Consider the following 16,246-nt stretch of genomic DNA (forward strand, 5'->3'; position numbering starts at 1 on the left):
CGTTCCATTAGCCTTTTCGATTGTTTTCCGTACCTGCAGAACAGAGAAGGGGACGAACGAGAGGGAATTCTGTGCGGTGATGATGTCATATTTGACCTTTAACCTTGTGCGTGCCTCTCTCTCCCTCTCTCTGCCCCCTCCCCCAAAACCCAGATAACTTGTTAGTGGTCACCGTGGCAACCGGCGAGACCGAAGGATACAAACGCTTCATCCGGACAGCGAAATATTTCAACTACACCGTCAAGGTACAACGCTGGTGGGAAGATTGAGGAGGCGGGGGAGGGGAGGGTCAGTAAGCGATGGGAAAACCTTTGTTGACCGGGGAGGGGTGGGGGGGGGGGCGTCGTTTTAAATGACAATCGGACGTGTTCAAGCTGGTGTCTCACCACACGTGGGCTGACTCATTGAGTTGAAATTCCCAAACGTGGCCTAGTGAGGTTTAACCTCGAGGTCTGGAGCTGACGTAACCATCACACAACCAGAAGGAGTCTCATGATCTGTAGGTCCGGCCAGCGGTTGCTTTATACAGTCCAGTTGGATCAGTCGGCTTGCTATTTAGTTAATACAGTCCATACCACGTATGGAGGGCCTGTTGCTGCCAATGTGTTTGGCCGCTGTACTCAGTATAACCATGTGAATAGCCAAAACGTTGCTTAGCGGAGAGTGACCTGCTGTTGTGTGAAAAGTTAATGTTGGATAATCCTTATTCTTTTAATAACAGATCAGTAGATGACATATTTTTGTCTTGCGACTATGTACACGCGCAGTATTGTGAGCGGTTTTCCTGCTCAGGCCCCCTCCTGGTACTACTCCCTGAAGGGAGCAAAAGTTTCGAACTGAACGAAGCTACATACCCCTTGTTGGCATCAGTTCATTGTCCACCTGCACCTGTGTTGGTCACCTTACAATTAATTTAAATTATCAAGCTTGTGACCCTTGGGTCATTGAGATTAAGGTTTCTGAATATTATTTCCCAGGGGTGTTATCCCAACGCTGTTTGATTTTTATCAGTGTTCTTATTGTGCTGTGACTTTGCTCGCAGATATGACTTTGAAAAGCAGGAACTGTGGGCACAGAGTGTGAACCAAGTCTGATTTACCGTGTGATTCCTAACATTAACTGTTTCGTATTTGTTCTGTTTTAAACAGCAGGGTGGAGCTTGCAGCACAGAAACAGGCCATTCGGCCCATCTGGTCCATGCCGGTGTTTATGCTCCTCCTACCCCCTCTTCATCTCACCCTCTCGCCATATCCTCCTATTCCTTTCTCCCTCATGTGCCTATCTAGTTTCCCGTTAACATGTTCTGCATTACGGTGGTTGGCATCTGTCGCGAGTGTGAACGGTAAACTTCATTTCCTCAATGTAGGCAACTGGGATTGTGTAAGTGGCAGGGATGGTAACCCTTGCAGGAAGCCAGTTCTTCTTTATTCATTCATGGTGAGGCCAGCATTTATTGCCCATCCCTAATTGCCCTCAAGGAGGTGGGTGGTGAGCTGCCTTCTTGACAACCGAGTGCCTCGGTAGGCCATCTCAGAGTCAACTGCGTTGCTGGAGGTCTGGAGGCGAATGTAGGCCAGACCAGGTAAGGATGGCAGATTTCCTGCCCAAACGGGCACGGGTGAACCAGATGGGTTTTGCAGCAATCCAGTAGTTTCACGGTCACCATTACTGAGACCTTCGAATTCCAGATTTATTTAGTTATAGAACATAGAACATAGAACATACAGCACAGAACAGGCCCTTCGGCCCACAATGTTGTGCCGATCCTTTGTCCTCTGTCAAGGACAATTTAATCTATACCCCATCATTCTCCTTTATCCATATACCTATCCAAAAGCCTTTTGAAAGTCCCTAAAGTTTCTGACTCAACAACTTCCCCGGGCAAGGCATTCCATGCCTCGACCACTCTCTGGGTAAAGAACCTTCCCCTGACATCCCCCTTATATCTCCCACCCTTCACCTTAAATTTATGACCCCTTGTAACGCTTTGCTCCACCCGGGGAAAAAGTTTCTGACTGTCTACCCTATCTATTCCCCTGATCATCTTATAAACCTCTATCATGTCACCCCTCATCCTTCTCCTTTCTAATGAGAAGAGGCCTAGAATGTTCAGCCTTTCCTCGTAAGACTTATTCTCCATTCCAGGCAACATCCTGGTAAATCTCCTCTGCACCCTCTCCAAGGCTTCCACATCCTTCCTAAAATGAGGCGACCAGAACTGCACACAGTACTCCAAATGAGGCCTTACCAAGGTCCTGTACAGCTGCATCATCACCTCACGGCTCTTAAATTCAATCCCTCTGCTAATGAACGCTAACACCCCATATGCCTTCTTCACAGCCCTATCCACTTGAGTTGCAACTTTCAATGATCTATGCACATAGACCCCAAGGTCTCTCTGCTCCTCCACATGCCCAAGAACCCTACCGTTAACCCAGTATTTTGCATTCATGTTTGTCCTTCCAAAATGGACGACCTCACACTTTTCAGGGTTAAACTCCATCTGCCACTTTTCAGCCCAGCACTGCAACCTATCCAAGTCCCTTTGCAGACGACAATAGCCCTCCTCGGTATCCACAACTCCACCAACCTTTGTATCATCTGCAAATTTACTGACCCACCCTTCGACTTCCTCATCCAAGTCGTTAATAAAAATCACAAACAGGAGAGGACCCAGAACTGATCCCTGCGGCACGCCACTGGTAACTGGGCTCCAGGCTGAGTATTTACCATCTAAGACCACTCTCTGCCTTCTATCAGTTAGCCAATTCTTAATCCAACTGGCCACATTCCCCACTATCCCATGCCTCCTGACTTTCTCCATAAGTCTACCATGGGGGACCTTATCAAATGCCTTACTAAAATCCATGTACACCACATCCACTGGTTTACCCTCATCCACTTGCTTGGTCACCTGCTCAAAGAATTTGAGTTAATTGAATTTAATTTGCCCAGTTGCCATGGTGGGATTTGAACTCGTGTCTCCAGAGCATTAGTCCAGGCCTCTGGATTGCTAACCCAGTAACATAACCACTATGCTACTGTACCCGTTCCTTTGCAAAATGGCAGAGCCCGACTCTCTCGCTGAGCACAGAGTGGGTAATTAGATTCTCACCTGCCGGGGGTCGGAGAGAGATGCGGCAGTTGCAGGAAAGTATTCGAATTTTGTTGCATAAAAATCGTGGCCTTTATTCTACTTGGCCAACTTCCCCTTTAAAATTTACCCACCTTAAAGGGAAAGTTGGCTGAAAATCCCTGTACGCTCTCTCCTTTATTTAAGAAGTGAAATGGAAAATGTCCAGGGATCAATGGACTGAATTAGCTTAATGTCGGTGACTGGAACGATAATGGAAATCTTACTCAAAGACGTAAAAGAAAGCGCCTAGAAACTGAAAATATAACAAAGGATAATCAGCACGGTTTCCAAAAGGGAAGGTCATGCTTGACTAACCTTATTGAATTTTGTGTAGAAGTAACGAGAAGTGTAGATAAGGGTAATGTAGTAGATGTAATATATTTAGATTTTTTTTTCAAAAAGCCTTCGATAAGATAGACTCATGACTGAGGTCGGGGCATATGGGGGCGGGGACAAGTAGTAGATCAGATAGCAAGCTGGCTACAATACAGAAAAGAGAGAGTCAGTGCTAAAGGGTCGTTCCTCAGACCGGAGGGAGGTGGGAAATGGTGTTTAAGGATCGGTGCTGGGACCACTGTTCACCATTTACATAAATGATTTGGACTCTGGAATCGAAAGTACGATTTCAAAATTGGCAGATGACTCCAAATTGGGTGGGAGGAGGGGGGTTGTAGTTAATACAGAGGGAGAACTGTGACAAAATACAGGAAGACATGGGCATGTAACTAGCAATGAACAATGGTCAGAAGAGTAAGGAGGCTTGAAAAATAAGAATCGAAATGGGGTGAAGGAGCAGTGCAATATGCACAGATCACTAAAAGTAGTCACACAAGTTAACTTGGCCTTAAGAAAATACAAACAAAGCACCAGAGTTCATTTGTAGAGGGATAGAACCGAAAAGCAGTGAAGTTATGTTAAACTTGGATCGAACCTTGGTTGGACGTCACTTGGAGTGAACAGTCCTGGTCTCCATATTACGATGTGGAGGTTCCGGAGAAGGAGCAAGAAAGATTTACAGGGAGGGTAACAGAACGGTGAGGTTTGTAAATATCAGGAAGGACTGAACAGGCTGCGGTTTCTAGAAAAGGGAATTCTGAGAGGTGACCAACTAGAGGATGGGGAGATGGTGGTAATATCGCTGGACTAGTAATCCAGAGGCCCAGGCTAGCACTCCTGGGGACACGGGTTCAAATCCCACTATGGGCAGCTGGTGGAATTTAAATCTAATGAATTAAATTCAATTAATTAATTTAAAAAAAAAATTCTGGAACTGAGAGTCAGTCTCAGTAATGGTGCTATGAAACTATCATCAATTGTCGTAAAAACCCATCCGGTTCGCTAATGTCCTTTAGGGAAGGAAATCTGCCATCCTTACCTGGTCTGGCCTACATGTGACTCCAGATCCACAGCAATGGGGTTGACTCTTAACTGCCCTCTGAAATGGCTCAGTTGTCAAGGGGCAGTTAGGGATGGGCCAATAAATGCTGGGCCTTCCCAGCGACGCCCCCATAAAAAATTTTTTAACAATCATAAAAGGGTTCGAAAGGGTAGATGTAGAGAAGATCTTTCCACTTGTGGGGGAGACCGGGAACTCGGGGCCATCAATATAAGACAGTCACTAATAAATCCAATGGGGAATTCAGGAGAAATTCCTTTCCCCGGAGAGTGGTGAGAATGTGGAACTCGCTCCCACAGGGAGTGGTTGAGGTGAATAGCGTCGATACATTTAAGGGGAAGCTGGATAAACACATGAGGGAGAAAGGAATATATATATATTGGGTTAGGGTATTAAGGGTGGGAGGGAGGGGAGGTAAATGGAATTAAGCTGCAGCCATGACTTAATCGAATGGTGGAACAGACCTGAGGGGCTGAATGGCCTCCTCCTGCTCCTGCATGCTGATTGGGTGAAGTGAAGTGAGGTAGGATGATGAGGCTTGCTTGGAGTATAAATGCCGGCCTGGTCCAGTGGGCCGAATGGCCTGTTTTCTGTGCTGTAAAAAAAAAAAAATCTCTCTCATCGGCCAGTGTTTCTTTTTTGACGTTCTCATTTTGCTCCTCCTCATCCTTAATCTCAGACGCTGGGCCTGGGCCAAGAGTGGAAGGGAGGCGACGTGGCCCGGACTGTGGGAGGTGGACAGAAGGTGCGGTGGCTGCAGAAGGAGATGATGAAGCATGCAGCCCGGGAGGACCTGATCGTGATGTTTGTGGACAGGTAGGCCCGGGTGGCGCCAGGGTAGGCCCAGCCACTTATGTTTCAGCGAATTGCGCGCACTGTGCGATTCCACGTCACATCGTTGTGAGTGGTCGCTCTGTTTTGTTTAACGCTGAGAAATGGCTCCCCCCCCGCTGCTCCCTCCACCTCCTCTCACGCACACATACGCATGATAGTTCAGTCTGTGTAACAATGGGCCAGATTTTACGAGGTGCATTCCCTGGGCCAGATATTCCTCTGAGGGGGTGGAGGAGGGCGGGTGTTGGAAATCGCCACCTTGCTTGTCCCGCGCCCTCGCGTGCGTTTGCCATTGCACAGTGTGGTCCGCGCACCCTGCCTGCAATCGCGCTGTTGAATACAGCTCCCGGCCCCTTTTCCATCACTTTGCCCCACCAGGCATGCCTTCCAGACCATGAGCGTCGTCGGGCTATCCGGCTATGGGGGGCCTCGCAGTTGAGCCTGATCCTGTCTCTGCCTGGTTTGTGAGCTGGGTTGAGAATTCCGGATGATTTAACTTTTCGTCGACTCAAATCTCTCCGTGGCCTCACGCCTCCCTATCTCGGTGAACTCCTCCAGCCCTACAACCCTCCCTTTCCACCATCCTTGATGTCCTTGACTGTTCCTCACCCTCGCGGATAGGATAAAAATGGAGAGGGGGCGGTGCTGAAAAGGTCGGGTTTGCTTAGAATGGATAAGTCACCTGGTCCAGATGGTTTGCATCCCAGGTTGCTAAAGGAAGTGGGAGTGGAGATAGTGGAATGACTTGCCATAATCTTCCAATCTTCCCTGGATACGGGGGAGGTGCCAGAGGATTGGAGAGTGGCAAATGTGACACCCTTATTCATGAAAGGGTGTAAGGACAGTCCTAGCAATTACAGGCCGGTCAGTTTAACATCATTGGTGGGTAAGGTTTTAGCAACAATGGTCAGGGAAAAAAATCACCAGGCATGTGGAGAGGTTTGAGTTAATTAAGGATAGCCAGCACGGATTTGTGAAAGGCAGATCATGCTTGACAAATCTAATTGAATTTTTTGATGAAGTAACAGAATGTTATGAAGAGAATGCGGTGGATGTTGTTTATATGGATTTTAAGAAAGCGTTTGATAAAGTACCACATAAAAGGCTGGTTTGCAAAATTGATACTTATGGAACAGGAGGGTCAGTGTCCAACTGGATAAAAAATAAGCTTAAGGACAGAAAACAGTGAATCGGGGTAAATGGTTGTTTTTCAGACTGAGGATGGTAGACAGTTGTGTTCCCCAAGGGTCAGTGCTGGGACCACTGCTTTTTTTGCTATATATAAATGACTTGGATCTTGGAATACAGAGTTGAATCTCAAAATTTGCCGATGCTACCAAACTTGGAGGTGGGACAGAAAGTGAGGATGATATGAACTGCCTGTAACAGGACATAGCAGACATAGGCTAGCAGAATGGGCAGACAAATGGCAGATGGAATTTAATGTGGGGGGATGCATTTTGGCAGAAGGAATAGGGAGAGGCAATATATACTTAATGCCACAGTTCTAAAGAGTGTGCAGGAACAGAGGGACCTGGGGGTTCATGTGCATCGATCTTTGAAGGTGGCGGGACATATTGAGAGAGTGGTTAGCAAAGCATATGGGATCTTGGGCTTCATCAATAGAGGCATTGAGTACAAAAGCAGGGAAGTTATGCTGAACCTTTATAAAGCTCTGGTTAGACCCCAACTAGAATATTACGTCCAGTTCCGGTCACCACACTTTAGAAAGGATGTGAGGGTCCTTGAGAGGGTGCAGAGGAGATTTACCAGAATGGTTCCAGGGATGGGGGGATTTTAGCTGCAAGGTTAGGTTGGAAAAGCTGTTCTCCTTAGAGTAAAGGAGGTTGAGGGGAGATTTGATAGAGGTGTACAGGGTTATGACAGGTTTAACGAAGTTGGACAAGGAAAGACTGTTCCCATCAACAAATGGTACAAGGACTAGGGGAAACCGATTGAAGGTTTTGGGTGAGAGATACAGGGGGGGGAAATGTGAGGGAGAACAGCGAGTGGTAATGACCTGGAACTCGCTGCCTACGAGGGTGGTGGCAGCGAAGATGATCAATAAACTGGCGGGGCTACGAGGATCGAGCGGGGGAGAGGGACTGACTGGATTGCTCTACGGAGAGAGCCAGCATGGACGCGATGGGCTGAATGGTCGTAAATGACTCTATGGACGCTCCCCCCCAGTATACCCCTCATCTCAAGTCTGAGGGATGCAGATTTGGGCTGGTTTAACTATTCACCGCCAGATCTGGCTGGACCACATGACTGTGCGATTCTCTCTGTCACTAAAACCACCCAGCATTCAAAGATCATCCAGGAAGGCAAAGATATAACTACCAGCTTCTCTTCTCCACCATTAACCATCATCTTAAACCACCCTCCTGCACCCTCACCTCCAGCAATAAGGAGCCAATGGATTTTCCTGTTGTACAGATTGACATCATGCAATCAGCTGCCTCGGCCACTTCCCTCCCTTCCCATAGCCCACCAGTCCAAACTTCCTCTAAAGCTGCTCCCCTGCCCTAGCCCTGAACTCTCATCCTTCTCTCCTTTCTCCCCTCATGCCCTCTCCGAACTCAGGCTTCTCTTCCTGCTCCCACGCCGTTCGCTCTGGTGTCCCGCAAGGATCCATCCTTGGCCCCCGTCCTATTTCTCATCTACATGCTGCCCCTCGGCGACATTATCCGAAAGAACAGTGTTAGTTTTCCCATGTATACTGGCACACCCATCCGTACCTCACCACCACCTCTCTCCACTCCTCCATTGTCTCAATTATCAGACTGCTTATCCCACATCCAGTACCAGATGAGCAGAAATTTCCTCCAATTAAACATGGGGAAGACCGAAGCCATTGTCTTCAGTCCCCACTACAAACTCTGCTCCATGGCCACCAACTCCATCCCTCTCCCTGGCCAGCGTTGGAGACTGAACCAGACTTTGGTGCCATACTTGACCCTGAGATGAACTTCTGACCACTTATTCATGCCACCACTAAGACCACCTATTTCCACCTCCATAACATCACCCAACTTTGCCCCTGCCTCAACTCATCTGCTGCTGAAACCCTCATTCATGTCTTTGTTATCTCTAGACCTACTAGATCTCTACAGGGAGCCAGCATGGACCCGATGGGCTGAGTGGCCTCCTTCTGTGCCCGTATGATTCTATGACTCTTCGCCTTGATAAATTCCCATATTTCTAATGGGAATTGCCTATGTAAACATGTCACGCTGTAATTACATCCTTCTGCCATTGGCGGTGCTGTAGGAGCTCCATTGGGGGTCTCCCAACTCTTGGGTCTGTACTGTGGAGAACTCTGAACAATGCTCCCTCTCTGCTCTTGATCCCTTGTTCTCACTCTCTGCTGCTCTGATTCTTCCAGTGTGCAACGCCACGGGAGGTCGACTCATTTTCAGAGGAACAGGGTAATGCAATGAGTTAAGACATTGACCCTTCACCTTGCCCCGGGGTATATCCGTCTTTTGTCTTTTCGAGATCCGATAAGGAAACCCACACCTCCTGTTAACTGAAGTGAGACATTGCAAACAAAATAATTTGGGTACCCCGCCAGTGAGTGATTTATATCACTGTCCTGTCTGGTTTACATGCGGGATTCCTCGAACATGCCCACAACACATTAGACGATACAGAGCTGTATCTAACCCCGTGCTGTACCTGTCCTGGGAGTGTTTGATGGGGACAGTGTCGAGGGAGCTTTACTCTGTATCTAACCCCGTGCTGTACCTGTCCTGGGAGTGTTTGATGGGGACAGTGTAGAGGGAGCTTTACTCTGTATCTAACCCCGTGCTGTACCTGTCCTGGGCGTGTTTGATGGGGACAGTGTAGAGGGAGATTTACTCTGTAACTAACCCCGTGCTGTACCTGTCCTGGGAGTGTTTGATGGGGACAATGTAGAGGGAGCTTTACTCTGTATCTAACCCCATGCTGTACCTGTCCTGGGAGTGTTTGATGGGGACAGTGTAGAGGGAGCTTTACTCTGTAACTAACCCCGTGCTGTACCTGTCCTGGGAGTGTTTGATGGGGACAATGTAGAGGGAGCTTTACTCTGTATCTAACCCCATGCTGTACCTGTCCTGGGAGTGTTTGATGGGACAGTGTAGAGGGAGATTGATGGTGATTGTTAATCTTTCCTCATTAGCGTCCCTCACTCTTGAACACACAGCACACTTCTCAACCAAAACCACCTGGCAGGTTGAGTGTGACCTGTGCTCGGGATCATCTGATTGCGGACCAGGTGCCGAAGACACTGAAAGGATGAAAGGTCTTATGTAAATATTAAATATTTGCCAGTTGGCAGCTTTGAGCAGCTTTTTGAACAGCGGTAGCAGTGGGAGTGCGAGCCAGGGGGCAGCTGGGAAGGTAAGTTTCACTATAAAGTATTTACCTGGCGATTCAGCAGCTTCGGCAGGGTGGGGAAAAAAAAAAACTGAAAACGTGACGTCACAGGAAAGCTGTGATCTGATTGGCTGGTAGGGAATCTATACCCCCCCCCCCCCCCGTGAATTTGAAAATAAAACTGATAAAAGTTGATTAAAGCACTAATTAACTAATTAATAAGTAGAGTAACTAAACCAGAGGGAGGAGATTACTGTATTTAGACAGTATTTAATATTTATTGTAGAAATCTAGCACTAGGGACCACATAGTGAAGTGTATCATAATTTAGTAAGGATTTAATAAGTATTTATTTATTTTATATCAATTAACTAATTAGTGCTAGAAATGTCAGTTAGAGGGGTGAAGTGCTTCACCTGTGAGATGTGGGAAGTCCGTGACGCTTCCAGCGTTCCGGGCGACTACATCTGCAGGAAGTGCACCCAGTTGCAGCTCCTCACAGACTGCATGGATCGGTTGGAGCAGCAACTGGATGCACTTAGGAGCATGCAGGTGGCGGAAAGCGTCATAGACAGGAGTTTTAGAGAAGTGGTTACACCCAAGGTGCAGGCAGATAGATGGGTGACCACTAGAAGGGGCAGGCAGTCAGTGCAGGAATCCCCTGTGGCAATCCCCCTCTCTAACAGGTATACCGTTTTGGATACTGTTGGGGGGGATGGCCTATCAGGGGAAAACAGCAGCAGCCAGAGCAGTGGCACCATGGCTGGCACTGTTGTTCAGCAGGGAAGGACAAAGCGCAGAAGAGCAATAGTTATAGGGGACTCTATAGTCAGGGGCACAGATAGGCGCTTCTGTGGACGTGAAGGAGACTCCAGGAAGGTATGTTGCCTCCCTGGTGCCAGGGTCAAGGATGTCTCTGAAAGGACAGGGGGCATTCTGAAGGGGGAGGGTGAACAGCCAGAGGTTGTGGTACACATCGGTACCAATGACATAGGCAGGAAGAGTGATGAGGTCCTGCAGGGGGAGTTAGGTAGTAAGTTAAAAAACAGGACCTCTAGGGTTGTAATCTCGGGATTACTCCCTGTGCCACGTGCCAGTGAGGCTAGAAATAGGAAGATAGTGCAGCTAAACATGTGGCTGAACAGCTGGTGTAGAAGGGAGGGTTTCAGATATCTGGACCATTGGGACCTCTTCAGGGACAGTTGGGACCTGTACAAGAAGGACGGGTTGCATCTAAACTGGAAGGGCACAAATATCCTGGCTGCAAGGTTTGCTAGCGTCACTCGGGAGGGTTTAAACTAATGTGGCAGGGGGGTGGGAACCAGAGCAGTAGGACAGCTAGTGAAGTAAATGAGGGGGAACTAGTAAATAAGGCCAGTAGGACTAAGAGGAAGAGCAGGCAGGGAGATGTTGCTGAGCACAGCGGGACTGGTGGTCTGAAGTGCATTTGTTTCAATGCGAGAAGTATAACAGGTAAGGCAGATGAACTTAGAGCTTGGATTAGTACTTGGAAATATGATGTTGTTGCTATTACAGAGACTTGGATGAGGGAAGGGCAGGATTGGCAGCTAAACGTTCCAGGCTTTAGAAGCTTCAGGTGGGATAGAGGGGTGGGGGAGTTGCATTACTGGTTAAGGAGAATATCACAGCTGTACTGCGGGAGGACACCTCAGCGAGGTCATGCAGCGAGGCAATATGGGTGGAGCACAGGAATAGGAAGGGGGCAGTCACGATGTTGGGGGTTTACTACAGGCCTCCCAACAGCCAGCGGGAGGTAGAGGAGCAGATATGTAGACAGATTTTGGAAAGATGTAAAGGTAACAGGGTTGTAGTGGTGGGTGATTTTAACTTCCCCTATATTGACTGGGACTCACTTAGTGCTAGGGGCTTGGATGGGGCAGAATTTGTAAGGAGCATCCAGGAGGGCTTCTTGAAAAAGTATGTAGATAGTCCAACTAGGGATGGGGCCATTCTGGACCTGGTATTGGGGAATGAGCCCGGCCAGGTGGTCGAAGTTTCAGTGGGGGAGCATTTCGGGAGCAGTGACCATAATTCCATAAGTTTTAAGGTACTTGTGGATAAAGATAAGAGTAGTCCTCGGGTGAAGGTGCTAAATTGGGGGAAGGCTAATTATAACAATATTAGGCAGGAACTGAAGAATTTAGATTGGGGGCGGCTGTTTGAGGAGAGGACTGGAGAATAGCCAATGTTGTTCCTTTGTTTAAGAAGGGTGGCGAGGATAATCCAGGAAATTATAGGCCGGTGAGCCTTACGTCAGTGGTAGGGAAACTATTAGAGAGTGTTCTTCGGGACAGGATTTACTCCCATTTGGAAACAAACGAACTTATTAGCGAGAGACAGCATGGTTTTGTGAAGGGGAGGTCGTGTCTTACTAATTTGATTGAGTTTTTTGAGGAAGTGACGAAGATGATTGATGAGGGAAGGGCGGTGGATGTTGTCTATATGGACTTTAGTAAAGTCTTTGACAAGGTCCCGCATGGCAGACTGGTGCAAAAGGTGAAGTCACATGGGATCAGAGGTGAGCTGGCAAGATGGATAATGATGAGGATTGTCAGAGGATACAGCAGGATATAGATCGGTTGGAGACTTGGGCGGAGAAATGGCAGATGGAGTTTAATCCGGACAAATGTGAGGTAATGCATTTTGGAAGGTCTATTGCAGGTGGGAGGTATACAGTAAATGGCAGATCCCTTAGGAGTATTGACAGGCAGAGAGATCTGGGCGTACAGGTCCACAGGTCACTGAAAGTGGCAACGCAGGTGGATAAGGTGGTCAAGAAGGCATATGGCATGCTTGCCTTCATCGGTTGGGGCACAGAGTATAAAAATTGGCAAGTCATGTTGCAGCTGCACAGAACCTTAGTTAGGCCACACTTCGAATATTGCGTGCAATTCTGGTCGCCACACTACCAGAAGGACGTGGAGGCTTTGGAGAGGGTACAGAGGAGGTTTACCAGGATGTTGCCTGGTCTGGAGGGCATTAGCTATGAGGAGAGGTTGGAAAAACTCGGATTGTTTTCACTGGAACGACAGAGGTGGAGGGGCGACATGATAGAGGTTTACAAAGTTATGAGTGGCATGGACAGAGTGGATAGTCAGAAGCTTTTTCCCAGGGTGGAAGAGTCAGTTACTAGGGGACATAGGTTTTAGGTGCGAGGGGCAAAGTTTTAGAGGGGATGTGTGAGGCAAGTTTTTTTACACAGAGGGTGGTGAGTGCCTGGAACCTGCTGCCAGGGGAGGTGGTGGAAGCAGATACGATAGCGACGTTTAAGAGGCATCTTGACAAATATATGAATAGGATGGGAATAGAGGGATACGGACCCCGGAAGTGCAGAAGGTGTTAGTTTAGGCAGGCATCAAGATCGGCGCAGGCTTGGAGGGCCGAATGGCCTGTTCCTGTGCCGTACTGTTCTTTGTTCTTTGTATGTTTGAAAACCCAAGCGAAGTTTTGGCAGTCAAGTGGTGCGCTTGGCAGGTGGGTCAGTGCCCAGGTGAGTGTGTCCGGGTGGCCTGGCCAGCTGACATTGCAAACCTGCAGTTTCTGTTCTTGGCCAAAGGGATCTTCGACTTCAAACAGCCCCTCAGTGAGGAGGGAGCTTGCAAGAGATTTCATATAAAGCCCATTATAACTTTTAAGGGAAAATTGGCGAAATAGTTGAAGTTGAGGTAGATACAGGGCCAGGGGGAGAGAGCGGGGCAGTGGGATTAGTTTGGGATTGATACGGGGCTGTGGGGAGAGAGTGGGATTAGTGTGGGATTGATGGCTATGGGGAGAGAATGGGGCAGTGGGATTAGTTTGGGATTGATACAGGGCTATGGGAAGAGAGTGGGGTGTGGGATTAGTTTGGGATTGATACGGGGCTATGGGGAGAGAGCAGGGCAGTGGGAATAGTTTGGGATTGATCCAGGGCTATGGGGAGAGAGTGGGGCAGTGGGATTAGTTTGGGATTGATGGCTATGGGGAGAGAATGGGGCAGTGGGATTAGTGTGGGATTGATACAGGGCTATGGGGAGAGAGTGGGATTAGTGTGGGATTGATACATGACTATGGGGAGAGAGCAGGGCAGTGGGAATAGCTTGGGATTGATACAGGGCTATGGGGAGAGAGTGGGGCAGTGGGATTAGTTTGGGATTGATGGCTATGGGGAGAGAATGGGGCAGTGGGATTAGTGTGGGATTGATACAGGGCTATGGGGAGAGAGTGGGATTAGTGTGGGATTGATGGCTATGGGGAGAGAATGGGGCAGTGGGATTAGTTTGGGATTGATACAGGGCTATGGGAAGAGAGTGGGGTGTGGGATTAGTTTGGGATTGATACGGGGCTATGGGGAGAGAGCAGGGCAGTGGGAATAGTTTGGGATTGATCCAGGGCTATGGGGAGAGAGTGGGGCAGTGGGATTAGTTTGGGATTGATGGCTATGGGGAGAGAATGGGGCAGTGGGATTAGTGTGGGATTGATACAGGGCTATGGGGAGAGAGTGGGATTAGTGTGGGATTGATACATGACTATGGGGAGAGAGCAGGGCAGTGGGAATAGCTTGGGATTGATACAGGGCTATGGGGAGAGAGTGGGGCAGTGGGATTAGTTTGGGATTGATGGCTATGGGGAGAGAGTGGGGCAGTGGGATTTGTTTGGGATTGATACATGGCTGTGGGGAGAGAGTGGGGCAGTGGGATTAGTGTGGGATTGATGGCTATGGGGAGAGAGTGGGGCAGTGGGATTTGTTTGGGATTTATTGGCTTTGGGGAGAGAGTGGGGCAGTGGGATTAGTTTGGGGATTGATACAGGGCTATGGGGAGAGAGTGGGGTGTGGGATTAGTTTGGGATTGATACGGGGCTATGGGGAGAGAGCAGGGCAGTGGGATTAGTTTGGGATTGATGGCTATGGGGAGAGAATGGGGCAGTGGGATTAGTGTGGGATTGATACAGGGCTATGGGGAGAGAGTGGGATTAGTGTGGGATTGATACATGACTATGGGGAGAGAGCAGGGCAGTGGGAATAGCTTGGGATTGATACAGGGCTATGGGGAGAGAGTGGGGCAGTGGGATTAGTTTGGGATTGATGGCTATGGGGAGAGAGTGGGGCAGTGGGATTTGTTTGGGATTGATACATGGCTGTGGGGAGAGAGTGGGGCAGTGGGATTAGTGTGGGATTGATGGCTATGGGGAGAGAGTGGGGCAGTGGGATTTGTTTGGGATTTATTGGCTTTGGGGAGAGAGTGGGGCAGTGGGATTAGTTTGGGATTGATACAGAGCTACGGGGAGAGAGTGGGGCAATGGGATTAGTTTGGGATTGATGACTATGGGGAGAGAGTGGGGCAGTGGGATTTGTTTGGGAATGATACAGGGCTATGGGGAGAGTGTGGGACAGTGGGATTAGTGTGGGATTGATACAGGGCTATGAGGAGAGAGTGGGGCAGTGGGATTTGTTTGGGATTGATACATGGCTATGGGGAGAGAGTGGGGCAGTGGGATTAGTTTGGGATTGATACAGGGCTATGGGGAGAGAGTGGGGCAGTGGGATTTGTTTGGGAATGATACAGGGCTATGAGGAGAGAGTGGGGCAGTGGGCTTTGTTTGGGATTGATACAGGGCTATGGGGAGAGAGTGGGGCAGTGGGCTTTGTTTGGGATTGATACAGGGCTATGAGGAGAGAGTGGGGCAGTGGGATTTGTTTGGGAATGATGGCTATGGGGAGAGTGTGGGACAGTGGGATTAGTGTGGGATTGATACATGGCTATGGGGAGAGAGTGGGGCAGTGGGATTAGTTTGGGATTGATACATGGCTATGGGGAGAGAGTGGGGCAGTGGGATTAGTTTGGGATTGATACAGGGCTATGGGGAGAGAGTGGGGCAGTGGGATTTGTTTGGGAATGATACAGGGCTATGAGGAGAGAGTGGGGCAGTGGGCTTTGTTTGGGATTGATACAGGGCTATGGGGAGAGAGTGGGGCAGTGGGCTTTGTTTGGGATTGATACAGGGCTATGGGGAGAGTGTGGGACAGTGGGATTAGTGTGGGATTGATACATGGCTATGGGGAGAGAGTGGGGCAGTGGGATTTGTTTGGGATTGATACATGGCTATGGGGAGAGAGTGGGGCAGTGGGATTAGTGTGGGATTGATACATGGCTATGGGGAGAGAGTGGGGCAGTGGGATTTGTTTGGGATTGATACATGGCTATGGGGAGAGAGTGGGGCAGTGGGATTAGTGTGGGATTGATACATGGCTATGGGGAGAGAGTGGGGCAGTGGGCTTTGTTTGGGATTGATACAGGGCTATGGGGAGAGAGTGGGGCAGTGGGCTTTGTTTGGGATTGATACAGGGCTATGGGGAGAGTGTGGGACAGTGGGATTAGTGTGGGATTGATACATGGCTATGGGGAGAGAGTGGGGCAGTGGGATTTGTTTGGGAATGATACAGGGCTATGGGGAGAGTGTGGGACAGTGGGATTAGTTTGGGATTGATACAGGGCTATGAGGAGAGAGTGGGGCAGTGG

The 16,246-nt window shown here is 48.9% G+C and overlaps 1 protein-coding gene across 1 annotated transcript in view; it reads left to right on the top strand.

The window, feature by feature from the left end:
• Positions 1-16,246, top strand: part of LOC137357307 (multifunctional procollagen lysine hydroxylase and glycosyltransferase LH3-like) — a 58,959-nt gene that overhangs the window by 11,830 nt on the left and 30,883 nt on the right. The window contains exons 2-3 of the mRNA XM_068023544.1: positions 154-245; positions 5,212-5,348. Of these exons, the coding sequence (XP_067879645.1) occupies positions 154-245; positions 5,212-5,348 (229 nt within the window). The remainder of the gene's footprint in view (positions 1-153; positions 246-5,211; positions 5,349-16,246) is intronic.

This window comes from Heterodontus francisci, chromosome 48 (genome assembly GCF_036365525.1).
Source record: "Heterodontus francisci isolate sHetFra1 chromosome 48, sHetFra1.hap1, whole genome shotgun sequence".
Taxonomy (NCBI): Eukaryota; Metazoa; Chordata; class Chondrichthyes; order Heterodontiformes; family Heterodontidae; genus Heterodontus; species Heterodontus francisci.